This window comes from Meleagris gallopavo, chromosome 1, assembly GCF_905368555.1.
Source record: "Meleagris gallopavo chromosome 1, MGAL_WU_HG_1.1, whole genome shotgun sequence".
NCBI classification, from domain to species: Eukaryota; Metazoa; Chordata; class Aves; order Galliformes; family Phasianidae; genus Meleagris; species Meleagris gallopavo.
The window spans coordinates 1,765,554-1,792,751 of NC_139404.1; the positions used below are offsets into that span (position 1 = coordinate 1,765,554).

Sequence of the window (27,198 nt, forward strand, 5' to 3'; positions counted from 1 at the left end):
CAACTCAAACAACCACATGAAAATCATTACGGAGGCCGCTAAAACCTCTATCTTTAAAGGTTACAGTGCGAAGATTAAAAGCACCTCTGGGAAAAAGCGAAATGGCTGATCAAAATTCAATGTTGAGTCAACAGTGGAAAGCCTGGGCAGGACAGTTGCCTTCCAGCACGCAATGGGTATTTTAAGATGCTCCTGCTACATGGAGCAATACCAGCAAAGAGAGGATGTGATGTGATTTTGCACATCACGACGTTTGGACACTGAGGATGTAGGTAGTGCCAAACAATTTCAGACCCCCTAATCCCTTTAATAGGGGGCTGCTACCTGGTGTAAATCTTCCCAGGACTGCTTACGGATTGATGTGCACATCTGCAAAGTCACTTCCTGGCCTGGGCAGCTGCTGAGGTGGCCCTGCATCTCATTTCAATTGGTTTAAAGCAATTTAGAGAATCACACCCTAAAGGTGCTCCACTCACTGTAAAGGACTGAGGGTAACCAGCTCTGATAGAGACATGACTGGGGTGGATCTTTAGCTAGAGAGCAAGTTTTACCAGCTCAGTGGGTCAATGGATATATCTGAAAGTTTAGGCTTGGATGCCTTGCTGGACATGAGTGTGTGTTCTTTGGGTTTCTAGGGCCTCTTTTTCTGCAAAATTCTGGTGAGTGTTTTAATTACAAAGCTAGCAAAATCTCTTCCTTGAGGAATTCATAATCCATGCAGCCACAAAAGGTAGGGGAGGGACATGCTATCATTACCCGGTGGTTCCAGCCACTTTCCATCTTCATGTGCTCAAGTGCTCTCATTAAGCAAAAATTACTTAAGGACAAACAGGAGAAATGTCATCCCCCAAGAGTCAGGTCTTTGCTTCTCAACAGCTGGCAAATCACCATCTTGGACTATTTTTCTAACGGGAAGAAAGAGCAGCAGGCAAGGCATTTCCCATATACACACAGTGAATAAGAAATCTGCTACTCAGCAAACCTGAGAACAAAAGTTGTCCATCCTCAGGCTGGAGTGAGGCCAAAGATAGGGAGGGAAGAGTAATAATGCCTTCTGCATAAGGATGTGTTTGTTCCTCCTGCTGCATCTCTGGTGCTACCTACAGCAATTCTCTTATTCACACCTGATATCTTAACCTAATTTAAGGCAAAGTTCCATTTTCAGGAACATTATCATTTCAGAGCATTACACCTCATTTCTTTGTTTGCTCCTTCTCCTTCGATTGTGCTAACATAGCTGTTTGCAAGGTCTGCTATGAACCAGACCAGGGAGCTGATTCTGCCAAAAATGAGGAAAAAAATGATGTAAAAAGTAAACCATATTCCTTCTCCCCCCCAAGCTGGATCATTTCCCCTCTCTAATTTACTGTGTTGCATCAGTGCTTGCTATGCTGACATAACCAAAATAATGGGAAGAGGAAGACGGCATCATGGAGCAATATGTAATCACCATCCACAATCTATGTGTTTTGCAGAGGTAATAAAACTGAATGTATCTCAGAGGTAGTTTTTGAGACGAGACAGAGAAAGTACCAAGTGCTGTTCTGAGGAGGAGTACTTTGGACAAACCAGTGCTGTTTGGATCCACTCTCATCTGGTGTCCATCAAGATGCTACGAGGTGGGAAGATCATAGGATCATTAAGGTTGGAAAAGACCTCATACAGTCCAACTGTCAACCCATCCCCACCATGACCACTAAACCACATCTCTCAGAGTCATATCTCCACATTTCTTGAATGCCTCCAGTGATGGTGATTTCACCACTTCCCTGAGCACAGGTCTGCTTTTAAGGCAATCCCTGGAGGTGATGGCTGTGAATCTGCAAAAGAAATGCATTTCCTGGCCTTGGCAAGGCTTCCTTTCCCAAAATGATGAACCTGGACAGCGAAAGATGGCTTCTGATCCCTGTAAGGCTGTGGGATTCAGAGTATGAGTTCCCAGTGCTGTGGTGAGATGACCTGAAAACTACTGAAAGACTTCAAGATGCGCTGCCTTTCCTGTAACATCTCAGTACCATGACTCAGTGTTCGAAAGAAAAAACTGTCCAAACTCTTTTCTTAAACGCTGATGGATGTAAAGCTTAAAACTGAACTTCATCAAACTCTTCATCTGAGGAAAGGATAAAGAGTCTTTTGGTTCCTGGCCCTACAAGGAGATGGGGTACCTGCACAAGATTGAAACACCTGATTTTGACACAGATGTGCCATGTAGAAATACCTGATTCACAATGAACAGGGATCCATCTGTGATCTCCAGTCTTCTTCCAGTCTAGAGCTGGCATCTTATTGCAAATCTGTTGTACTGCAGAGTCAGAAACTCCAAGAAGTATCTCTATAAAATGTCATGAAGGCATAAATTCATGCCTTACTAAAACTCCTAGCAGCTGCAGATTTAACTGGAAATTAAACTCTGTGGATGGGTGATTTGTTCCAGCATAGTTTTAATGCACATGTAGTGGGGTGGCTGATTGGGATGCGTGGGGCATCACCCAGCAGCACCCATCTGGTGAAGAACCATATGGGGACACAGTCTCTGATCTCCCAAAGCAGGGGAAGAATGGGAGAAAGGACAGGGAGTCATCAAGCTGAGGGATATTTTTAATCCTTTATAGTTGGGATTTTTGGTTAATGCAGTGAAACCACTAATTACAGCTAATTAAACCTGCACTGAGATCAAAGCTCAGTGGAAACTACAGGGGGGAGAAAACAAGGGAGAAAAGAAAGGAAAAGAAAATAAAGATTTTGTTGTAAGCAAGTCCTTAATTGAAAACTAAAGCAGCTTTGTTAATTAAAAACAGCAAAACCAAAATGAGGGCATGCTCCACAGATACAAAACATGAGTCCAGCACTGAGATGGAGATAACACATCTTTCCCACGCTGTCAGTGAAGAAAAGCTTTTCTTCCAGAGCCTGTTCTGCTTCTGGCTCCTCCATATGGATAGGTCTTAGGATCCGTATTACAAACTGTTGGTGAGCTTTACCTTCCACAGCACTGACCACACTGAGCTACAAAGTGAGGAGAGAAGAATTCTTTCAGACTAACACATATGTAGCTTTTATGAACAAGAGTTTTCCTCTCTAACACTGAGCCAAGAGGGATGGATCAGAGACCAGTCTGTCTACTCCTGCGTGCCAGAATATCTCACTGGTAGCTGATTTAAAAAAAAAAAAGAAAAGGGTTCAATCCATACAGCCGTACAGCCCTAATGAGACATTACAGGATAGGTATGTGTGCACTTATCCAGTACTGGGAGCCACACACACTTTTCAGCCATCTGCTGTCACTGTCATGCAGGGAAAGAACATTTCACATGTGTTGAAATTCCACCCCAAATCTTAATATCCATCAGTTCGGGAGAATCTCATGGCTCTTCCATGATGGAAGTGGTTCTGCTGTACTTTGGAACCAAAATTCCTTTCTCTGACATGAAGAAGAGGTGATGACTTAGGTCAACAGGGACCCAAGATTTTAGGCAATGGCTGCTCCTTGTCCACAAGTAGACCTCAGCTATTTTGGCCACAGCCTATGCCTGGTACCAAGTCTCATCCCTTTCTCAGTGATTAATATTAGAGTGCTTGGCACCCAAGTTTTGTAATCAACCAATGTGAGGTTTACTCAAACAAAATAATATTAAATGGCCCACATTTGCTGTTTTGAATGCTGTCCAGTTCTGAACCACAAGTGAAGAGAGGTAGTGGAGGAGTACTGCAGACGGACCTGAGAGCAGAAGAGCAGCTTGCCAATGAATCAAAGGGATCCAAGTTCCAATCTGCTTAACCTGGGGTTCAACGTGCACAAGTTCATGTAAATATCAAGACGAAAACCAGGAAGAGAAATAATATCTGGCAATGAAAAGGACTTAGAGCACTGGGATCTGTAAGGCACATTGGTTTTCCTTACCCTCTGCAGCACCCAGTAGATGGCAGCATGTTATTGCTTATTCAACTTGCATGGGACAGCATCGAGCAGGAGGCATAAATCTCTCCTAACTCTCCACAATTAAACAAATCCTTTCCTGCTGGTCGTTGCAGGAAAGGAACCCAAAATACTGAGCACCCCAATCAGAACTGTACTCTGTAATTAAAGCATCCTCCAAAATCCTGCTCCTCAAAGGGTTGGATGGGACAGCCCTGCCACCTCCATGGTTGTTTATGTTGAAAGCAGTGTGCCTGTTTGCACTGGGAATTTTAGCACATGGTCATTCTCTGCTACCAGCAGAGCTAGAATGAAATCCAGAGGGGCTATACCCACTCTGCTGCTGTGATTCATGCAAACTTACAAGCAAAAATTAAGGGTTTTCTAGGTGCCAGAGCAGAGCTCAGATGGATTTGCTGACTCCCAGCTCTCATTTACTTTGAAATCAGTATAAGAACTGGTGCAGCTCTCCCTTGATGTTGTCGGTGGCTGTATGGGTGCAGGGAAGGTGTTCGCCCCAAGGATGTTAGTATCCAAGAATTTACACCATAGCATCACAGGTGTCACTGGGAGAATGTGGGCATGAAGGAACGGGGTCAGAGCAGCAGCTGCAACTGTATTTTGCTGGGGAGAGGAAGCAAAGGTCATTTCTCTTTTGTGAACAGCAAAAATTCAAGCGGAGTTTGTATACGGACACATTTGATCACAGGTATCTGAACTACATTTCAAAGCTTTATTCATGTCTGATCTGAGGACAACTGCCTGACATGCTGATGCCTTCTCCCTGTGCCTTTGCACTGTGGATTTCTCCAGCGTGGCCAGGATCCACCAGCAGGGACAAGGTGGGTGTCACATTATTAGAAAGATGTGGCCAGAGCCAATGACCCTTGTAAAATCTTCAGCAGCAGGAAAAGATGTTGGTGGTCCTTTGGGATGGATGGTCACTGCAACTGCTAGCTTGAATGGTAGCAGCAGGGAACCAGCTCTTAGGTGTACAGACAGCTCTGCTTCACTATGAAGGGATGAAGGATGCTTTCAGACCCAATGATGAAGACTAGCACCACTCAAAACCCATTATCTCAGAGGTTAGAATTATATTGCTTTGTATGAAATAGCCACATTTCACCACTAGTCCCCTCCCTTCCCTCAGAATCAACTCCATTAACTTTTGGGAAAAGGGCAATTTCATCATTGCTGTGTGCCTGAAAAAGTGGTGTTTTTTTTTTTTTTTCCCCAATGGAAAATGAACATCTAAGAATGGAATGATATTTTCTGTAAGGATAAGTCTCAACAGAAGCCTAAGCCTTTTTTGAATGCCTCTGATGAAATCCCTGCATAAACATGCAATTAAATTTCAGGTGGATAGAGAGGAGGTAAAGGAGACAGACAAGAAAAGATCTGAACTGGAGTCTGTATTTGAAACTGAATTCTATCCCTGCAATGGCAGAAATCTAAATCTGGGTCTGAAACTTACAGAATGTGGAGGTATTTAGAATCCATGCTCTATTCTAGACTTTGCAGCATGTGACCTGATGCTATAAACAGAAAGAAAATACTACTTTTTCTTTAATATAGTGGTGGATATCCTAATAATTGTCTGCATTTCTGCTGGCCTAGATATGGAACACACATAAGAGAAAACGTTATTTATATTTGCAGGAAACTTAGTGACTGATACACGTCCGTTTGTGACACCTTAGCAGACAGAACTAGCCTATTTTATCCTTTCTTCTTGCGGTGGAGATACTCCTTCCTACAGCTCACAGAGCTTGGCAATTTCTTTCTTTCCATTGGAAATGTGCTCCAGCTCTGCTTTGTGATGCTCTGCAGAGAGTTTCCCTGCTCCACTCCACCCTGAATGGAGAATCTCAAAGCAAAACCCATCTGACACAGATTCTTCCTATTCCATGGTACTGTTCCCAAAGCAGCACTTGTTGCCAGAGCCTGCTGTCACCTGCAGGTTGCAAATCTTTTGAAGAATGCGGTTTAACCTGCAAAAGTCTCACCAGAATTACCTGTATTACCTCACAGAATTGCTGTGAACCCTCTAAGTGACTTTGGCTTCAGAAGAGGAGGATCATCCCCGTCTACCTTCCCTGATTGGGGTTTCTCATCTACCGGGACAGAGATGAAAGAGGAATACCAGTGCTCTAAGGAGCACATAAATAGTCTTGAAGAATTGTAAAGTCATAAGGGTTGGAAAAGACCACTAAGATGATCCAGTCCTACCACCAACCATCCCCACCATGCCCACTAACAATGTCCCTCAGTGCCACATCTCCACATTTCTTGAACACCTCCAGGGCTGGTGACTCTACCACTCCTTGGTCAGCCTGTTCCAATGCATCACCACTCTTTCAGAGAAGAAGCTTCTCCTAATATCCAACTGAACATCCCTTGGTGCAACTTCAGGCCATTCCCTCTCATCCTATTTCTTCTGCAACTCTGCCACTGATCCTGCACGTGAAATAATCACTTGCTCTCAACTTCCCACCTTTAAAAATGCAAAACTGGTAGTCAGCTACTGCACAAAGCATTTACAGATTGCTATATGAGAGACATCAGAGAAGCACAAATCACTTTTATTCTACACTGATGCTTTTTTATGCTTTTGGGGTGTGAATTGTTATGTTTATTTTATAGTTGGAATAGACCTCAGTAACTGGAATTCTTGGGGTAATGTGAGGACTTGCTCGAGAAATTGTATATTCAGGTGAACAGGGCAGGGTTCAGATGCACAAAATGCCCTGTATATGTAAAAGGGCAATCCAGATAATGAGCATTCAGGAGCCATCTGAAGAACAAAAGAATAAAACATATTTTCTACGTTACAGAAGTGTGCCCCAAAAGAAAGAGGGGAAGCAATGCAGTCAAGAAAGCTAAAAAAAAAAAAAATCCCACAAAAAAACAACCAGGAACAAGCTGTTGAATTTGTATTATGGGAAGAAATCTGCATGGCAACACATGCTGCTGTACAGAACAGGTATCTTAGTGAGTTCTCAGTGATGGTACTCAGCATCTCAAATGATGCAGGAGAAAATCTATATGCCATGTAGCCCATACAGTATATGTGTGCTTCATATTGTGAAAACTGCTTGCATGATCATCCATCTAGCAAGACCAGAAGGGAGGAATGTGTTCTCTCCTCACCCTTCTCTTCAAACTCCACGTCAAATTATGCAGCACAGTAAGTCACAGATCTGTCGTTGTTCAACCCAGATTGCAAAGACCCATCGGAAAATGGCCAGCACCAAGCCAGCCTCCAACAGCACTTGGTCAGCATTTCATTAGTTGGGTGCCAGTTTCTGTCAGCATATGATCAAGCCTTGCTCTGCCTGCCAAAAAACTGGGCTAATTTACTTAACATTTCAACCGATCAGGAAAAAAAAAAAAAAAATTAAAAAGGAAAGATTCAATTTGGGAACTTTATTCCCTGGAGAATTAGTAATGGATCTATTGCTCTCACTCTCTTCTCTCTCCTCCAGGCCTCAGCATTCATAATTTCCCCACGACAATGTTATTATGAAAAGACTAATTCAATAATGAGATCATTCCCCATATGAGAGCCCAAGTAAATGAGGCACTCACTCATATCTACTCTCCCTTCTCTAAGGGAGTCATGCTTCTCCAGTAATTCAGTCTTCAAGAGTGATGGCCAAATGGTGACACCAGTGTTGGCAGAGGGTCATAGCTGAGTGTCATGGAAAACTTTAGTCATCTGAGCTTACAAGCCTTCAATTGCAAGTTCTAGGCTCTTCTTTTGGCTATTTCTTGGACCCAGCTGCCCATTGCCTTTCAGTATCTAAAGAGGATAGAAGAGGATAGCCTCTTTAGCAGGGTTTGTTCTGATAGGTCAAGGGGCAATGGTTTCAAACTAGAACAGGGGAGATTTAGATTGGATATGAGGAAGAAGTTTTTTACAGTAAGGGAGGTGAGGCAGTGACACAGGTTGCCCAGAGAGGTGGTGGACGTCCCATCCTTGGAGAGGCATCCAAAATCATGTTGAGCTGGACTCTGAGCAACCTGATGGAGATGTAGATGTCCCTGTTCACTGCAAGGGAGCTGGACTAGATGGGCTTTAGGGTTCCCTTCCAACTCAAATGATTCTATGGGTTCTATGATTGCTTCCACAGAGGTTCAAACAACACAGCTCTGCTGAGAGTTTGTGATTAATGCCTCAAATGATCCCCCTTCAGTGAATAAAGCAGCAAAACAGAAAAGAAACTTGCAGCTGAGCTCCCATGTCCAGTTTTGGCTTTGGTATTGCTACAATTCTGGGAGCAATAGAACAAGAAGGAAGACAACGTGGCTTAAGTTTAAGTCTTCAACAAACTGAAGTGTAACTCATTTGGGCAATCAGAGGCCCCACCTTCATCCAGCTGAAATTCCACACAGCAGTCGTATCTAGAAACATTTCCTTGCCTGAGTTTAGGTCTTAAGAGAATCACATGAACAGAAATCACCCAGCACAGACACAGAGAGCTGATGCTGAGCTCTGAATGGATCTTAGCTGAACCTCCCACACAACAAAGGGGGAAAGTGAATATTACAATTGCCACTTCTGTACATTTAACTTCACCATACCACCCTTCCAGTTGCATGGTGGGCATTGAAATAATACACAATAAAACACAATTAAGGTTCTTAGCTCACCTTGCAAAGTCCAGGTCAGCCTCACGTGACATGGTGATGTTTGTCAGATTTTGTTGGAGGATGAAGATGTTCCTACACATTTTCTTGATGCCAGATTCACTGATGCGCTTGAAGTAGTGGGCTCCGTTGATAAGAATGCAGGAGATGAGGTGGCCCAAACCTGTAAAGGAAAGAAAAAAACAAATAATAAAATGAGAGGAGAAAGACATTTACTGGCAATAATTCATCATAAAACCCAGGAATGGGCATGGAATGGGTGTGTGTGAACTGAAAAGAGAAATATGCATCCGGAAACAGTTCACTATCTTCCCTGTGAATTTTTTGACTTTCCTCAAGGCTCCCTTTGTTAGCAAAAATCCAAAAAAAAAAAAAAAAAAAAAAATCCAAAAAAAAAAAAAAAAAAAAAGATAAAAACACTATAAAAACTCAAAGTTACATTATTGTAGCCACTGATTTTTACAGGACACTCCCAGATTTATCAGAACATCCCTTTCCATCCCTTTCTCTCTAGCAGATCAATGGACCACTACTGCTCCGACAAAATGACACTATTCAAGGATGGTATTTTTTCCTGGCAAATTCTCAGAAGAGCAAAAATGAGCTGCATTTCAATGCACTTGATGCACAGCTTCTCTGATGGTTTCTTTTGATTGAGTGATGTCTCCATCTTTCCTCTGCTACTGAAGGACATGGCAGGCTGCTAAAAGTCACAGGAAATCTCAGAATGATGTACCCACGCATGAAGCATTGAAAATAGAAAAAATGTAGCCCAATTCACTCAGTACAGGGGTCTGTAAAAGACTAAACATTGATTAAAAGTCTGAATTATGAAAATATGCTCATGCTTAGGCAACCTAAATGCTGATCAGAAGAAAGCTAACAATGCTTGCACAGCCTTCATCCCTGCTAGCAATTCAATGAGTGCATCTCCAGTCCCCACTCTTCTGATTTTGACATCCACACACCCTGGCACACAGTAAGACCACTGTGCATCAGTGCCACAAATAAATATAGGGAGATGAACCAAGATATGATTTATATTCTCCAAAGTAATCACAACAGATGAGACATCAGAAGAGCTAATGTTCTCAAAATTTAATTTTATTATTGGAATGGCTACACTTTGGATCGGGTCTGCGCTATAATAGAGCTATGCTTGCAATATATATGGCTTCCTGATGAACTGTCCTGCATGTACATCAGCCTACCCAGCCTACCCTTTTCGTGCTCAGAATGAGTTGATTGGTTCTATCGAAGACACTCAGAAATGGTAAAGAAGCAACAAGTTTTTGACTTACGTTTGCATGGGTCTCACCAATCAATTTGCTGTAGATGGCAACAGTAGCACACTGTGTGTTCGAGTCACAGAACCACAGAATCATTTGAGTTGGAAGGGACCCTTAAAGGTCATCTGGTCCAACTCTCCTGCAATGAACAGGGACACCTACAGCTTGATCAGGTTGCTCAGAGCCCTGTCCAGTGAGTCTGAATATCTCCAGGAATGGGGGAATCCACCACCTCTATGGGCAACCTGTTCCATTGCCTCACCAATCTTCCTGTAAAAAACTTTTTTTCTTATATCCAATCAAAATCTCCCCTGTTCTAGTTTGCAACAATTTCCTCTTGTCTTACCCTGAAAGATAATACTGCTGAGCTCTGCGATAAAAACAAAAAATCATTTCCTAAGAACCAAACTCTTACAAACTTGTTGACAGATGTCTGACCTTCAAAGATATACTGGAACTTGTGCTGCTGGAGGCTGGCGCTCATGGCTTCCTCGATGGCACTGATGTCCTTATTGAGCCGGACAACAAGGGGGTCATAGTCCATGCTCTCCACATTGGCAACGATGGCATAGTTCCCTTGTTTAGCCAATGGGATCAGGTAGTGGAAGCAATGAACTCTGCAAGACAGAAGAGAGCAACGTTACAGCACAACTATGCCAACACTAAAATATCAGTGGGTGTTACTCAGAAGTAGTTCTAGGCAGAAAAAAAACATTGTAGTAGGACGCTTATTTTCATGGAGAGAAATGCTAGTAATCTGTATGTTCAAGTCCTCTACAGGCTGTGCAGATCCCAGAGAAGAGAGTGAAAGCCTATCAACAGAAACACGACTCAAGAGCCAAATGATTTGGGCAAAGAAGAGCATGTCTGCACTGCTTGTTCTGTGTTTGGCTTTTCAGCCAGGACTGAAAAGAAGGAGGATAACTGAAGGGACCATTCCCTTGTGAGCAAAACATCCCTCATGGTCTGGATGCCAGCTGCAAAGGTGCCTACTGCCAGCACACCAAGCAGCTCTAGGAGGCTTGGAGGATGTACGGTGCCCATTTCCAGTGCCTATTTTCCCTTGCTCTGATGTGAAGAACTAAGAGAATTTTTTTTTTTTTTTTTAATCTCATTACCAGTCCATGGAGGCCTTCAAAGTTTCTAATTTTTAGATAATTATCTCATTTTTTTTATCATGCGTTAGCCAGTTCCCCAGCAGAATCATAGAACTGTTTGAGTTGGAAAAGACCCTTAAAGATCATCTATTCCAATTCCTCTGCAGTGAACAGGGATATCTACATCTCAGTCAGGCTCTGATGAAGAGTATCTCTGTAACACCTCTGCAGTGATTAAGGCTGCCAAGGAGGCAAGTTTTTCCTTTTATTTCTCCCTCCAAACACCAGCACGTTTGTGGTGACCTTGACATGGCTTTGTGGTTATGTCTTCTGAAAAGCACTGCTGATTACACTGTGGAAAAATGACATATATGAGGATACTGCAGGGATACATAGAGGCTACTGAGCGTAGTTAAGCTCTCTTGAACATAAATCTTTTATTTTTGGAATAATAAAAACCAATGAAACAAAAAAGCCCCAAGCGAATTACTTATCATGACAATATATTAAATACATTAGAGGTAAAAGTGCTTCCTTATAATTTTCCTTCTAAAGTTCAAGCAAGTAAAAAGCAATTTTAAGAAACGAGTGGCTACATCTGCATTAAATGCATCTGTCTCTTGACCTATCTTCAGAGGTGAGTACAAAGGATCCTCTATTAACAGATATGACCTGCACCATCACTCTAAAATGCCAAGTGCCTTTTAACCAGGTTCTCCATTTTCAAACATGTTGGTTCTGCAGCACTTCAATACTGATGCTCCAGTGAGTAACTCCTTGCATGTACTGTTAGCCCCTTGTAACTGGAAAAAAATGAGTGAGCCAGGATGCATTCAATGGTAACTTGAAGGCCAAGACTGCATCTTCCCAAACATTTAATACGACTGCAACTTTCCAGTTTGCCATACATGTTGATCTGCTGGCAACATGCCTTGCCATCATCTTTTCAATCAAAGGAAAAAGTCCTGTGCACTCACATTTTGTTCTGCAAAAATCTGCAATTAGGTCATTTCTCTTGAACTCATAGTGGAAAATGCTATGATCAGCAAAGTCAATAGCAAAACTCCTTTTTGTAATTCTTGGGTTTCACCCACATCACTCAATGGGGACTGGGGTCAGGAGTTTGGTTGGACTCTTCTAAATTTCATCCATCAGGGAATCATAGCCGAACTGCAGCCTGGCTGAAATATCCCTTGCATTCAAAGCGTATCTCAGGTTCAGCACACTGAGACATAAAATTCATGCCAGGCTGAACAGCACTGGGTTGAGATGGGGTGGGAGATGTGGTACATGCCCCATCCCTGGAGACATTCAAGGTCAGGCTGGACTGGGCTCCAAGCACCTGACTGAGCTGTTGATGCCTCTGTTCATTGCAAGGGAATTGGAGCAGATGACTTTTAAAGGTTGCTTCCTATGATTCTCTAAGTTGTGATGAGTAAGTTCTGGCTTCTGTGTCCCAGTCCTCATGGAAAATGTCCTTGAGGTGGCCATTGCATGCAAGTTCAATCTAGGCCAACCTCCAGAGTGAAAATATACCTATCATTTAGCACCTGCTCCTATATAATGTTGTAGAGGTGTTTTTTAATAGTAAAACATGGTAATAGATTAAGTAATCTGAAATTTCATGGTTATTTGTGACTAAGGAACCATAGAATCACTTGAGTTGGAAGAGACTCTTAAAGGTCACCTAGTCCAACTTCCCTGCAAAGGGACACCTACAGCTCAATGAGATTGCTCAGAGCCTGGTCCAGCCTGTCCTGTAATGCCTCCATGGTTGAAGCATCCATCACCTCTCTGGGCAACCCCAAAAGAAATGGTTAATGATCTGGATGTGCCAACAGGTTCCATTTAAGGAAGTAGATGTAAACCCAAGGTGCAGGGTCTCAGGGACCATAGTCCTCGGGTCATGTTCTGATAGTTGTAGAGGAGAATCTAACCCCAGGCTTGTGCCAATCAGCATCTGGCAAAGCTGTGAACAAATGGGGGGTCCCTAAGGTAAGAGAAAACCAAGGTGATCATTGCAAAGTCTCAACCCCTCTTTTGCTGTCTACAGTTGTGAAAATTGTCTTGAATTATATTTGCACCTATTTCTGCTTAACCAAAGTGTGATGGAAAACCAGAAACCCATTCAGGCTGGTACCCGTATCATGAGTCTGGGTTAGCCCTGGCATCACCTTGCATTACACTGCAGCTGGAAAGTTGCTCCATTTCCATATTTTAACAATCTTTTCTTCAAATCCTTCAAGCTCCAGCTCATCTGTGATGCCTGCAATCAAGTGGGCAGCAGATGATGGATAGCAAGTTGAAAGGCTGCTGACAATAACTGATGTGTATTTTTTTAAAGCTACATACTGACTTCATGAGAGCTCTGTCAACATACATGAAGACAAAATATGGCTCAGGATATGCCCCAGAAGAACAAAACAATGGCCCATCAAGTCTCATTGCCTGTCTATGACATCCACTTATATTTGATGCTTCAGAAAAAAAAGAAGCAGTGAAAATGCACCTGGCCAATGCATAAGGGACAAACGCTTTCCTAGCCCCAGAGTGGACAGCTGGCAGCCTGAAGAAAAGAATTTGCTGCTTTTCATCTTCGCATGTGTAGTCAGAGACATCACAAAACTCTCCAGCCCTTTAAAAGTTCCAGCTGGTGCTTACCTTATATTCCCCAGATTCTCTCACTATTTGAAAAAAAAAAGCAGTAAGAGAAGCTTTTATTTGCAATCCAAAGCGCAATGGCTAATAAATATGCAGACACCTGTTAGGCTTTAAAAACACTGTGCAATTATCTATGGACAAAGCCTGCAAAAAACTTTTCTTCCTAGTTTTTGACACAAAAAACAGACCCTCCTGCAAAATCCCAGCGTTGGTATCTTGCCTACGCCCCACATTTGGCCACCCATAGTTATGGGACCTGGCATTTCTGGATACATCATAGAATCATAGAATGGCCTGGGTTGAAAAGAATCACAATGATTAGCCAGTTCCAACCCCCCTGCTATGTGCAGGGTCATCGACCACCAGACCAGGCTGCCTAGAGCCACATCCAGCCTGGCCTTGAATGCCTCCAGGGATCCAGGGGCATCCACAACCTCCTTGGGCAACCTGTTTCAGTGTGTCACCACCCTCTGGGTGAAAAACTTCCTCCTAATATCTAACCTGAACCTTCCCTGTCTAAGTTTAAAACCATTCCCCCTTGTCCTATCACTATCCACCCTCATAAACAGCCGTTCCCCCTCCTGTTTATGTGCTCCCTTCAAGTAGTGGAAGGCCACAATGAGGTTTCCCCAGAGCCTTCTCTTCTCCAAGCTACACAAGCCCAGTTCCCTCAACTTTTCTTCATAGGAAGGCAGGCAAATATACCATTCATATGTCCTATATGTGCCATAATGTGACCTCTGGACACAGTTTTGACCTGCAGCTTTCTGAGCTCACCACAACCCCCAAATTCTGGGCTTTTACCTGACTTCCAAATGTAGAACCAGCAGGCAGCGGTCAGCCATCTCTTGGAAAGACCTGGCCAGCTCACTCAGGGTTTGCAGGATCTGTTCGGATGCAGGAAGGTTTTCCATGCTGGCATGGCTGTCCTGGCCAGGAGATATAGCTAGCAAAAAAAAAAAAAAAAAAAAAAAAGGGATAAATCAGTGACATATTTCATTGATACCACTTGGCTTTAGCAACTACAGCATATTGACTGCTTCCACCGTAAGCGTGCGTGACCTCTTCTATCTTTGGCTGAGCAGTGAAATCTATGATTTGGGAGTGAAAGAAGCAACAAACTGCTCCTGTGATTGGTTAAACTCCAGAATGAATCTTAGGGGTTAAATCAACCACCAGAATACATCTGCTTGGGAAGATACTGCTCTGTGACATGTATTTTTGCAAAATCCAGGAATGTTTATCTTGCTTTGCTTGGAGTGAGGAAGGAGCTGTGCTGGGGTCAAACCGTGGCACCAATAAGAAAGATGACCCTATTTAGTCACGATAGACTTCCTTATGTAATCACAAGTGAACCCCATCTGCAAAAGTCATGGAGAGCAGAGACATTTTCATCATTTATTTCTTACCATCCCACTGTGAGCCAGCAAACAGCTACTATTTCTGCTTCATGGGCAACAAACTCCGAAAAGAAGAGTTGTGGATACTGGCTATGGCCATAGTTGTGAGATTGCTGTCCTGTGTATATCATTCTGTGGGTCTAACTTCTTTAATTTCATCTGTATCACTCACACCAAGAGCTCTTTAAAACACAGTTATCAAATATTCTGCCCTAATTAGAGGAAGCAAAGCAAATTCCAAATATCTGAGTTCAAGCTCTCATTCAAGCAGCATTTGAGCAATGACTTTGTGCATAGGGTGATTAGCAGTGTTTGAAATTATGCAGACCTGTTTAGGCACCTTGCATCTGAATGTGTGTGATGGCAAGGGATGCCTTGGGCCATCAAGTCCATCAAGTCCCACAGCCTTGGGTAGATAATAGTATGACATACTGAAGTCATTCAGACTTCTACCCTCCTTACTTCCCTGAGCTACTCCTTTAAAGCCTCACTTCTCCAACACTGATGTTAGAGGTTGGGATCTAATTTCCAGCCTACGCTTATTCACTGATATTTTATATTTAGTTCTTCATATGCCATCATTATTCTTTGCCTGATGGAGGTTTCCATCATCGGTATTTATCTCCTGCTGCAGAACAACAAACTCATTGAGGAGTGGGAATTTCCATCCCCTCTTCATCCTAGGAGCAACTCTGCACCCCTTCCACGCTCAGTTATTTTTTTGAGCACTGCTAACCAGAGATGGGTGCTGTATTTCAGCTCTCACTGCTGCCACAATGGGACCACAGCTTTCCCATCTCTCCAGGAAATATTCTTTTTTGCTCTTTTGCTTCGATATCTGCTTTCTTTTCATGGTTGTTTCACATTTTCAGCTCATATTTGTTCCGTGGTCAACCTGAATAATGAAGGTGTGCTATCTGCTGGTGCTAAGAATTGGCTTGTTTTCTTGTTTTCTCTTGCCTTCCCTAATGTTTGGTACATAATAAACACTCAGCCAGACACAATGCAGCGCAGTACAGAAAGGATTTGTACATTGCTAAGGAACTGTTGACAACAAACTTTAATTGTGATGGAGACTGATCAGATAAACGTCTCTTGGCACTGTTTGTACAGCCAGTGACTTTCTTTGAAATAAGAACCTATGCGGAGCTTTGGATTTGCTTGTAAAATTCTTCAGATCCAGTCTGAAAAGCAAAGACAAAATGAGGAGACAAAAGTCCCAATGTATTTTGTCCGAAACAGCACTGTACGTATAAGACAGATCTGTACAACTAAAGGAGTGTGAGAAAGCAAAAGGAAAAGACTGCACACATCAAAGCACCAAATTGTACATCTTACTTTACTGTGAATGACTACAGAGAAAACCATGCAAGGAAAAAGCCATGTTAAATACAGCTCCAGGAAGCAGCCTCCTTTAGCAACTCCTCCAATCACAGAAATATGGATGAAGTTTAATTTTAACAAACCTTTCAGCTAGGACATTTGTTTCCCTAGAGGGTGGTGGGGCTTATGGATCATGCAGATTCAGGTCTGCAGAATGGGGGGGGGGAAAAATCCATTTTTAGTCAAAAAACTCTAAATATTGACAAGTTTTTATTGGTGTTGCTCCTGGAGATGGACTTGCTGTTACAGCACAGGAGTGTTGCTGCAGCCTCAGGTTTGATTGTGCCAGCTTGCTCCAGCAGTGGAGATGGATGGATCCATCACCTGAAATGCAAGAGTCAGCTAATTTCTGCAGCGGAGAGATATATGCATATTTTTCTGCTCTCTATAATTCATTTACAGCAATTTAAGTGAAGTGGTAATTGTATTTGTCAGTGGAGATAAGAGGAGGAGGAAGACGGGGGCAATTTGTGCTTTATTTAAAGCCTGAGTGCTTAAATTCCTCTGGGTGTTCACTGTCCCCAAAGTGAAAATTTCTGGATGTTCCATGGGTCTTCCATGTCCCCAAGATAGAAAGTTCTGGGTGTTCCACATCCCCACAGTGAGAAGCTATGAGTGTTCCATGTCCTGAAGTTGGGAAGTTCTTCTCGGTCTTCTATGTCCTAAAGGTGGGAAGTTCTGGGTGTTCTGTATCCCCAGGGTGGGAAGTTCTGGGTGTTGTGCATCCCCAAGCTGGGAAGTTCTGAGTGTTCCATGTCCTCAAGGTGGGGAGTTCTAGGTGTTCCATGTCCCCAAGGTGGGGAGTTCTAGGTGTTCCATGTCCCCAAGGTGGGGAGTTCTGGGTGTTCCATGTCCCCAAGGTGGGGAGTTCTAGGTGTGCCATGTCCCCAAGGTGAGAAGTTCCAGGTGTTCTATGTTCTGAAGGTGGGAAGTTCTGGGTGTTCTGTGTCCCCAAGGTGGGAAGTTCTCGGTGTTCCTTGTCCCCAAGGTGGGGAGTTCCAGGTATTCCATGTCCCCAGGGTGGGAAGTTCTTCCATGTGTTCTGTGTCCCCAAGGTTGGGAAGGAAGACCGAGTGCTGGCTTAAAAAGGTATATCCACTTCTCACGTGATATGAAGGCCCTGAAGTAGACTGTCACTTTTTGAGATCAAAAGACTTCCAGAGCCCTCCACTTGTCCCTTCTCCTTCCTCAAGCATTCAGAATGGATTGTCTCACTGTTGAGTCAGACAAGGAGAAAATCCCATTTCTTAAAGCCTAGTTCAGGAGATGTGAACCTGGAGCAAGGAGTAAGATAATCACAGCCTAAAGGGATATTGAACACAAACCTATTTTGGAACTTATTTTGGGCAGTTCTTTGGACAGACACTAGGGAAGAAGGGTGACCCTGCACCCCATGGTCATTCAACCCACCAGAACACTCTCAGCTCTCCACTTAAAGGGCAGAAGGAGGCATCTCAAACTGAAATGCTGGAAAAGCAACACCATAGATCCATAGTCATTCATATCTTCTTCTCCTCCTTTATAAATACCTTGGCCCGTTTACACCAAGTCAAACAATGAGCCTTTCTAGCCAATAAAACACCCAGTGGTTGGGTAAGCAACAGCCAGCAACTTGTTCCTTAGTCCCTTATCATCCTGCAGCCTCAACAGATGAATTTCAGTTGCCCTGAGTCGTCTTCCTGTGCTTCTGGATAACAATTACAGCTTTGTTTGGAATTTCTTTTAGCTCGCTGTAAGCACAGCCAAGATATCTCACTCTGAGGAGAGGGAACATTTCATTCCAACAAACATGAGAAAAATAAACTTAACACGCTAGTTGTCACCCATGATTTCAATCATTTTGCAATTCAATGGGACGCTGGTGTCTCTTGACAGATTGTGCCTTGTAAATCGATGGATGTAAATTACCAGGCCTCTGGAATATTAAACAAAACCTGCAGCATTGCCCATAAACAAACCTCTGTATCCAATCAAGGTCTACAATAGTGCGTCCTGCTTGAGCAGAGAGACTGTTAACAGATTTGAATGATTTAAGAGTGCAGGGAGAAAAATCAATCTAAGGTTACTGCCTCTGCTTTGGCTCCGGTGCAACCTGAGCCTGAGAAATAAACCTGCAACATGTTCACACTTTACATATAGCACTATATGCCACTGCCTAGCAGAGGGAAGAGGAAAGGTTCACAGAAACATTTTACAACTCTGTTGGAAGAAAAACTCATATTTGAGAAAGAGACATGGTCTGAAACCCTTACTGTGTCCCAGAGGTAATATTAGGGACCAGCTTACACCTTTTCAATCTTTAATTTCTTACTCCCTTCCTCTCTGGAAAAGGAAATCCCAAACTAATCATTAATACACACATGCAAAAGGAAATTGTTATTGGTTCAGTGCTGGACCATGCCTTTGGAGACTTGGGGTTAACCCCTATCTCTGCTGGTGACTTTTTGGAGCTCTTGGCATACCACTTTCTCTCTCCATGCTTTGGTTTGCAGTGGGTAAAACCTGGGGTGTTTTTATATATCACTGCCATGCAAGCAGGATTTAAGGTCTCCTCATCTCCTGTTCTTGCAGCCTTTAGAATCACAGAGTCAGTAAAGTAGGAAAGACCATTGTGACCATCTAGTCCAACCATCAGCCCATGTCTGTGACCAATGAAGACCTTGGACATGGTGTAGATTCACCCTCTAGACTCACTGCCACATCTGCCCTTCTTTTGAACACCTCCAGGGAGAGTGACTCCACCACTTCCCTGGGCAGCCTGTTTCAATGCTTCACCACTTTTTCTGAAAAGTTTTTCCTAATATCCAACCTGAACCTCCCCTGGTGCATCTTGAGGCCATTCTCTCTCACACTACCACTGTCACCTGGGAGAAGAGACTGACCTCCACCTCGCTACAACCTCCTTTCAGGTAGTTGTAGGGAGTAATAAGATCTCCCCTGGGCCTTCTCTTTTCCAAACTAAAATGCCTCCATCCAACCAAAAGTAGTGGAAATCACTGGGGCATCACCTCTGCACAGCTGCACGGAGATGGCTGCATTCTGCCCTGGCAGCAGGAGATTTGCTGGAGATGAAAAGCCTTAAGTAACTACAGAGAACTGGACAAAGCAAGTCAACTCAAATGTTTTTCTTTCTGTGGGGATAACTACCAGGACCCTGCTCTCAAGCCACTTTTCTTTTTGTGGTTACACATCCTTCCTTCCAATTTGATATCCTATTGCTCTTGAGATGCCGTCTCAATCTAATTTAGAGTTTAAGCTCTCCAAGGAGCAAGGGTTTTCTCTTTTTATCCTCTTGCAAAGTGCTCTGCACACCTCTGGTGCTCAAGAAATAATGAAAAACAACAACTATACGCAACCCATATGCCCACTTGGACTGGTTTCTGGCTTCAGAAGTATTATTTGTAGCTCTAAGGCATAGATCACTCACTGCCTGCCTCTAAACGGGACTGTTTGGGGATCTCAGAGCTGCAGTTCTGCAGGAAAGTAATGGAATGAGCCATAAAATCTGGAACTGGATTTTGATTTTTTTTCCCAAGCTCATGAGATTTATTTCAGAGGAATCTGTATTTCTACAGGAACCTGTAGATTTATCTGTAAAAAGACAGATTTTGGCTTTGACATCCTTCCCCTTACTTCTCAGAAGCGTGTCTGAACCTCTGGGCCTCTCAGATATGGATAATTACTTAAGATATTTACGTAGTTATTGATGCACTATTCCTTCTGACATAAATTGTTTTCTGTATAAGTTTTAAGCAGAATCATAGAATCATTACGGTTGGAAAGACCACTAAGATCATCCAGTCCAACTGTCAACCCATGACTGTGACTGATCTAGACCATGTCCCTCAGTGTCACATCTACCCCTTTCTTGCAAACCACCAGGAAACAACGTTGGGCAGGATTAAATCTTGTGCCCAACTCTTGTGCTTACAGATGAGCCAGTGAGCAGAAGTGAGGACAACCTGCACCTACATAAGATACACCACTGAGTCTCTCACACACTGGATCCAACTCTTCTAAAAAACAAGTAACCTGAGGTGAGAAAAGTTCTGAGATACAGAGAACATCTCTCCTACATGCAGGTGGGATGAGCATGCAGCTGAAAATATCGATTGATAGTGAAACACTGGGAAGAACAGGGAGCTTGTTAAAGCAAAGCAAATACCAAGAAAGGACAAGCTTTAATAGGTGAGGACCTTTCAAACAACAGATGTGAGGGTGGAATTTTCTAAGTACTCAGAACTAGTCAGGCTCACCTTTTACTGCGATCATCAGAAAATTGCTCATCGATGTTGAAGGGGAAAAGCTATGTCAACACTTTAAGGTGAAGCCAGAAGTTGGACTCAACGATTCTTGTCGGTCCCTTCCAACGTGGGATATATTATGATTCTATAGGGATATATCATATGATTCTATGACTGCTACATAGTTAGAGTTTTGCTATGAATGAATCTGGTTCTTTAGCAGAGGCAACTGTGATCTTATGCAAAATATCATACGTATTATGGTTCAACTAGATGATCTCAGTGGTCTTTTCCAACCTTAATGATTCTATGACCCTATACTGGAAGATCCTTAAGGAGGGGATTTTCCCTTGCCAAGGAAACAGAACTTAAATGCAAAATCTGAAAAAAAAAAAGACAAAACTTGAGAGTATCCTTCTATGCCTCTGTCCTACACTCCATGTTAAAATTCAAGTGCAGGAGATGGGACAAAGTAACTGTGATGGAAACAAAGCACTGCGACCTCATTTACGATGAGTGCTGATAAGCAGGCTGGGCTGCAGCCCCCATCAGTTCAGTAAACACTAATGATGAGGAGAGCACAGACTGTCACTGGTGATAAAGAACAGGCTAAACACTCTATTAGTTTTTCATTTTGTGAATTAATGTTTTTTATGGTGTGTGTACACTCGCTAGTTAATGAATTGTCTCGTTAGAGCTGTCTGCAGAGCTCCTTGTCTGCCTCTGCTGGCAGACATAAATTTCAAGAGGAAATTAGCACTTTAAAAAAGGCAATAACTCCTCTAAAACTGGTTTGTTTTCCATTAGTTTCTGCAAATACGCAGCTTCAGGAAAGGGATTATCATGGAAAGAAGTCCATGTCCCCTGAGCTATGGGAGTAGGACAAAAATTGTGGTGGGAGTGTCTACCTCTGTTATACAATAACCTGCTGGAAAGTCTGGTTGCTGAACGCTTTTCTTTAAATATGTGACATTCAAGTCTGGAAAGGGCTTAGGAATGAGGGGAAGGGAAGGGAAGGGAAGTGAAGGGAAGGGAAAGGAAAGGAAGGGAAGGGAAGACTGGAAGGGAGAGGAGGCAAAGGGAGAGGTGGGGAGGGAAGAGAAAGAAGACTTTTCATTTAAAGTATCTAAAAAGGGTGTGGGTTTTTTATTATTTGTTTTTGGTTTTTTTTGTTTTGTTTTTCCCCTTAAGGAAGCACAATTGTGCAAATGCAGCTTAAAGCAAGAGAGCTATCTCATCTGAAGACTCTGAATATGTAGAGGTCTCTTTCAACAGGTCAGGGATTGCTGTTCCAGTGCTATTCAGATATAAAAACTCTGTGAAATTTTCCTGTTTTCAGTACCTTACAATATAACTTTCCCCTTCCTCTTTCCCTCTTTTGGGGCTGAACTCTATTATCAAAGAAGTAACTTGATTTAGAAACTTCTGTCAAGGCACAATGGAGCCAAAAATTTACCCGTAGAATGAATTTCTTTCCTAATTAAAGTCAGCAAGAGACTGCCACTGGCTTCAAATGGCTGGCTTTTAAAAACTGTCCAAAGCTGTGAATGAATGAGCAAAAATGAGTGGAAGCAAAACAGAAAACTTCAAGATCAGCTGCTTAGCAAAACGCAACAGGTCCTCAGAGCTGATGAAGATTATTTCCTCTCAACTGTTAATAAAGAATGCTTCGCAGCACTCAGAATACACATAATGTACATATCATCAAATTAACAACATTTCAGCAGTATCTGACTCTGAGCATGTCAGCTCAGCTATCAACTCAGTGGTGAGCATGGGGCAGAAAAGCCAAGCATTGTGAAAACTGCAGAAACATTTGCAGGAAGATGCGAAGTGAAGCAGAGGGAACTTCAGGCATTTATGCACTGACTTAACGTGTGATTCTCCCCAAATCATTATTAGGATATGCCTTTCATGAGCCAAAATGTTTGATTTCTGTGACAGCTGAAAGAATAAGACAGATGGGTGATGGCCACTTGGGTTAGTAATAAAAAAAACAACCAACGAAGAGTTATCAACCTGCACATAAGGCTATATCAGAACTAGAAAAAAAAAATAAATCAGTGATTTCTGATAGGACACGTAAAAAGCACCATAACTAAGCCCTGAAATAAGAACAGAGGGATCAAATGGCACTGGCACAGGTTGCCCAAAGAAGTGGTGGATGCCCCATCGATGGAGATGTTCAAGGTCAGCCTGGACCAGGCACTGAGCAATCTGATTGAGCTGTAGACGTCCCTGTTCACGCAGAAGAGTTGACTAAATGGCCTTTTAGGGCCCCTTCCCATTCAAACGATTTTATGGTTCTACTTTTTGCTTCTACCCTTGCTTTGCAAAACAATTTATTACTTAACAGAACACCTACAGACTGATCAGGTGCTCAGAGCCCCATCCGGCCTGACTCTCACAGTCTGACTTCTCCACCATTCCTGGTTATTTAAGAGTTATATTCTACAAGACCCATATGAGTAAAGCCAGAGGTTAGATCAGAGCAAGCCTATTACATACCTACTGTAGCCACTGTGCAAAGCGACTCACTGGTGATGTCAACGGTTGACTACGCTTTCGACTCCAGCCACCTAATTTTGGAAATGATTTTGCCCCAGCCCTATAGGAAGCTGTCACCTCTTAACACACCAAGGAGGAACAGGTGGATTTACTGCTATTAATCTTTGACACCATTGAGTCATTCACTTCAGAAGAGATAAACACATCCTAATGCATCAACCAACTGGTGTGGACAGCAGGCTCTTCAGAGTTATTTCCACAAAAACCTTGATTTCCTGGTATTACTCATGAGGGATCCTCATTTTAAAACGGTTTGAAAGCACTGCTAATTGGGTCACTTATTTACATGACAATCCCCCGCGTTTAAGGCTGGTGGGTGGGAGGAAAGAATGCTGGAAGAAGAGTAATTAGTGTAATCATGAGGGTAAGCTAAGTGCTGACCCCAAGGCACCAGATCAATACTGGGACTGCATCCTGGTGGTGTGCTTATTGTCTGAGATAAAGAATAGTGAATGCTGAGCATCGAGGTCAGAAAAACAACGTCTCATTTTCTAACCATTAAATATTTGATGTAAAGCATGAAGGCTGGAGAAAGGAGTAACCACTAATCCATATAGACAGCTTCTCTGCAGACATTCAAAGGCACTGAAAGGCACTGGGAGATGACTTTGACAACAAAACAAGAGCTCTTAGCTGGCTGACGACTGTGTCATTTTATTCCCCGGTATCCAGCAAAGCAGATCCATATCTGAACTATGAAAAATTATAATCAAAATTATAAACCAAACCAAAATCATTTCTTAATGCTCAGGCCTTACAAAAACAGCCATTTTGTCTTCATGAGGCCACCAATTCCCTACTGGTTTGGAAGGTTAAACTTACCACTTTGCTGTCCCAAACAAACTTTCATTGCCTTTGTTCCTCCAGACGCCAGCTCCACTAAGATAGTACCAGCTGGACTCTTGTCTCCTACCTGAATTACTCTGCTCAGCTCTTGTTCAGCTTCAGGTGGTGTTAGGGAGGCACAACTTTGCTTTTGGATCCAAGACAATTCTGCTGAATTGGCACTCGGAGGGGAAAAAAAAATCCCACTTTCATTTGTTAAGTCAATCCATTGAAACTTGAGGCTCTAAGTGAAAACACACCTCCGAGCATTGCTGATGGCTCTTGGAGTCATTGATACAACAACAAATACAATTTTGCTTTTGGATCCAAGACAATTCTGCTGAATTGGCGCTTGGAGAAGAAAAAAAAATCCCATTTTGATATGCTAATTCAATCCATTGAAGCCCAAGGCTCTCTTAAGAGAAAACACATTTCTGAGCATTGCTGATGGCTCTTGGAGTCATCGATACAAGGCTCACATATGGAGAATGTCAGGATACTGCCAGACACTTAATATTTCCTCTCTGGACATCTTCTGAAAGGCCTCTGCACTATGGCACTGTTCCCTCCAATGGCCTTTTACCATTCAGAAGAGAGTAACTGTGGATGCTGAATTGAAGCTCTAAATACTATCTAAGAGTTTCCTGTTTGAAGCATATTTCCATAAGTTTAAGCACATTCGTGGCTTCTACTAAAGCTACAAATGGTGATTAATTTGGTCAGATGATCAGATATGGTTTGGTTTGGACTTAACAGATCTTCATTCTGCTGTGCTTGAGGATGGTAAAGCTCTCATGTTCTTGCTCATGGTCCCAGCTAGGGAAACCCATGACTCAAGACTTGTCTCTTAATTAAATACCAGACTCAGACATGTTATAGTCAACGATGGGATTTGCAGTAGTGGGAAAATGGCACTGGTCATCACTGCAACATTCAAGAGACATAAGACAAGGACAAGGATGAGCTCCGGGATTGACAAGATATGTAGATATTATGGCCAAAAAGATCTATTCCTATCAGTTTCCTCAGACTATCCTCTAAACTAAATATCTCCAACTGACACCACTCTGAACCAGCTGTCCCCAGCAATGCTAACACGCTCAGCCCTGAAGAAGGACTTGACATCTTCAGGATTAGCCATATTCATGGAACTTGAGATCAGCTTATGGTATGGAGAGAGTGAACTTATGTGTAAAATACCTCATATGCACAAAATAAGTTAACTTTATCAAACAGGCTGGATGGCAGAGATGGGGAGAGATCCCACCAGGATGCTGACATCTCCCTTCATCCATCATCTCCTTCTCCCCCTTCAGCACAGCTAAGATGGAAAAAAAACAAGTTGTTTTATGGAGGTCCAGAGCAACTGAGAAGGGGAACTGATCCCCTTTTCTGCATTTCCAGAGCTGCACTGACTGTCCAGGTACTGCAACAGGAAAAAATGGAATTGGAAAATGAGACTGCTTAAGAAGTGAAATGGGAAAGCTGTCATTTAGACTAAGTTATATTGCAGCAACTGGAATTCATCAAATGATACAAGCACTCATGATTTATCTTTTTAAGTTAATGGCAGATGTTTTACATTTGGAAGAAATTTGTGGCTTTTTTTCTTTTAGAAATGCAGTTTCTTTGAAATAATAACGCAGCAGCATTCACTTCTCCTGCGTGGGGTCAGGTATGTGCTGATCATCTTTAATCTGGCTTTTAAATAAGCCTCTCTATTAATAGATCTCTGCAAAAAAGTTCCCCGTGAGCAATCAATACGGCAAGATGCGTTACAAGCTCGGTGACAGAAAAAAAATAAGCTCCAACTGGAGAGAAATACAGCCACATTTAAGAGCTGAATTCAGTTCATTAGAAACACCAGGGTTAAACACAAAGACCTGCCCGGGTTCACCACCGTGGTGTGGTCTGACTGCAAAATGAAAGACATCAATTTTACCACCGCGTCGGCCCTGATTTTCATTTGTGCTGAGACCCCTTTACACCACTCTGTCAGTAGAAAGGGGCCTTAAAGTGACTATAAATTACAGCTCTTTTACTCTGGCAGAGTGGTATAAAAGCGCTCCGCCATCCATTTCCAAAGGCATCACTTTCTCAAGTGTTGTGGGATGCTTTCTATTAGCCATCAAAGCCTATTTCACTATGAGGAGACCCACAGAGCCAGGCAACGGGGAGGCTGACCCACAGGTGCAAAGTGGTCCAGGATAGTCTTGATCCTATAATGGCCTTCCTAACCGTTTTGAAGTATTTCAGGATCTATGGCTGGAAAATGTAATGCAAATGCCTGGTATTATCATTGCTAAGAGCAAGCCAATGACAGAAACCTGCAGTATTTGTCAAAAAGCTGTTCTACAAGCCATTTTTTTCCCCCCTTCTTGCTTTTGGATGAAGTGGTAGCACACCGGAACTGCTGCATGTCTGGAGGGTGAAGTGCTGCCTATCCACTGAAGAAATGGCAATGGTGTCTTCTCTATATTGCCCTGTGATTTTGGGGTGAAAGCACCCCTGAATGGAAGGAAACAACTGGCTTTTAAAGAACTGGGGATAAAAAAGTCATGAGGCTGAAGGTCTTCTTAGGTACTTCAAAAGTACCAAACTCTGTCCTTGCCACCCTAACTATAATCTGTAAAATGGGGAGGGAGAACCACAGATCCATATCCTTCCAGTTAGAAGGGTGTCCAAATGCTCCGTTTGAAAAGAGACTGTGATATTTCCATATTTATCATTAAAATCACATGCACTTGTATTAATAAAATGCAGTAATTAGCTCCATGCCTAATGCAAATTGCCCTCAGGTTTTTCCATGCTTCTTGCCTAACACTGGGTTCTTCCCTCCCAGATATGAAGGTCAAAGCATTGAACATCAAGAGCTTTGACAACAAAGTAATCATTGGCTTAGATTTGGTTTTAAAACAGTATGTTTTGAGTCCCTCATACTTTTGCTTTCTGCTAAGAAAAGGGATAAATGTACGTGTATGTGTGTGATTCTCAAATATAGCAAGATTCTCACTTAACAGTATAAATCCAGGACCTTGGATGCCACAAAAAGCAACAAGCACCATACAATAAAAGCACTCAGGCTTTTCTTTCTTTTTTTTTTTTTTCTATTTCTTGATTTCAGCATTCTTCTCATCAAACTTTTCTTCCTGTGGTGCTCCCTGA

General features: G+C 42.7%; 1 protein-coding gene across 1 annotated transcript in view; it reads right to left on the minus strand.

Annotated features, from left to right (window-relative positions):
* Positions 1-27,198, minus strand: part of EXOC4 (exocyst complex component 4) — a 392,686-nt gene that overhangs the window by 18,804 nt on the left and 346,684 nt on the right. Inside the window, exons 15-17 of the mRNA XM_010710270.4 lie at positions 14,418-14,559; positions 10,294-10,472; positions 8,570-8,729 (exon numbers count right to left, since the gene is read on the minus strand). Of these exons, the coding sequence (XP_010708572.2) occupies positions 8,570-8,729; positions 10,294-10,472; positions 14,418-14,559 (481 nt within the window). The remainder of the gene's footprint in view (positions 1-8,569; positions 8,730-10,293; positions 10,473-14,417; positions 14,560-27,198) is intronic.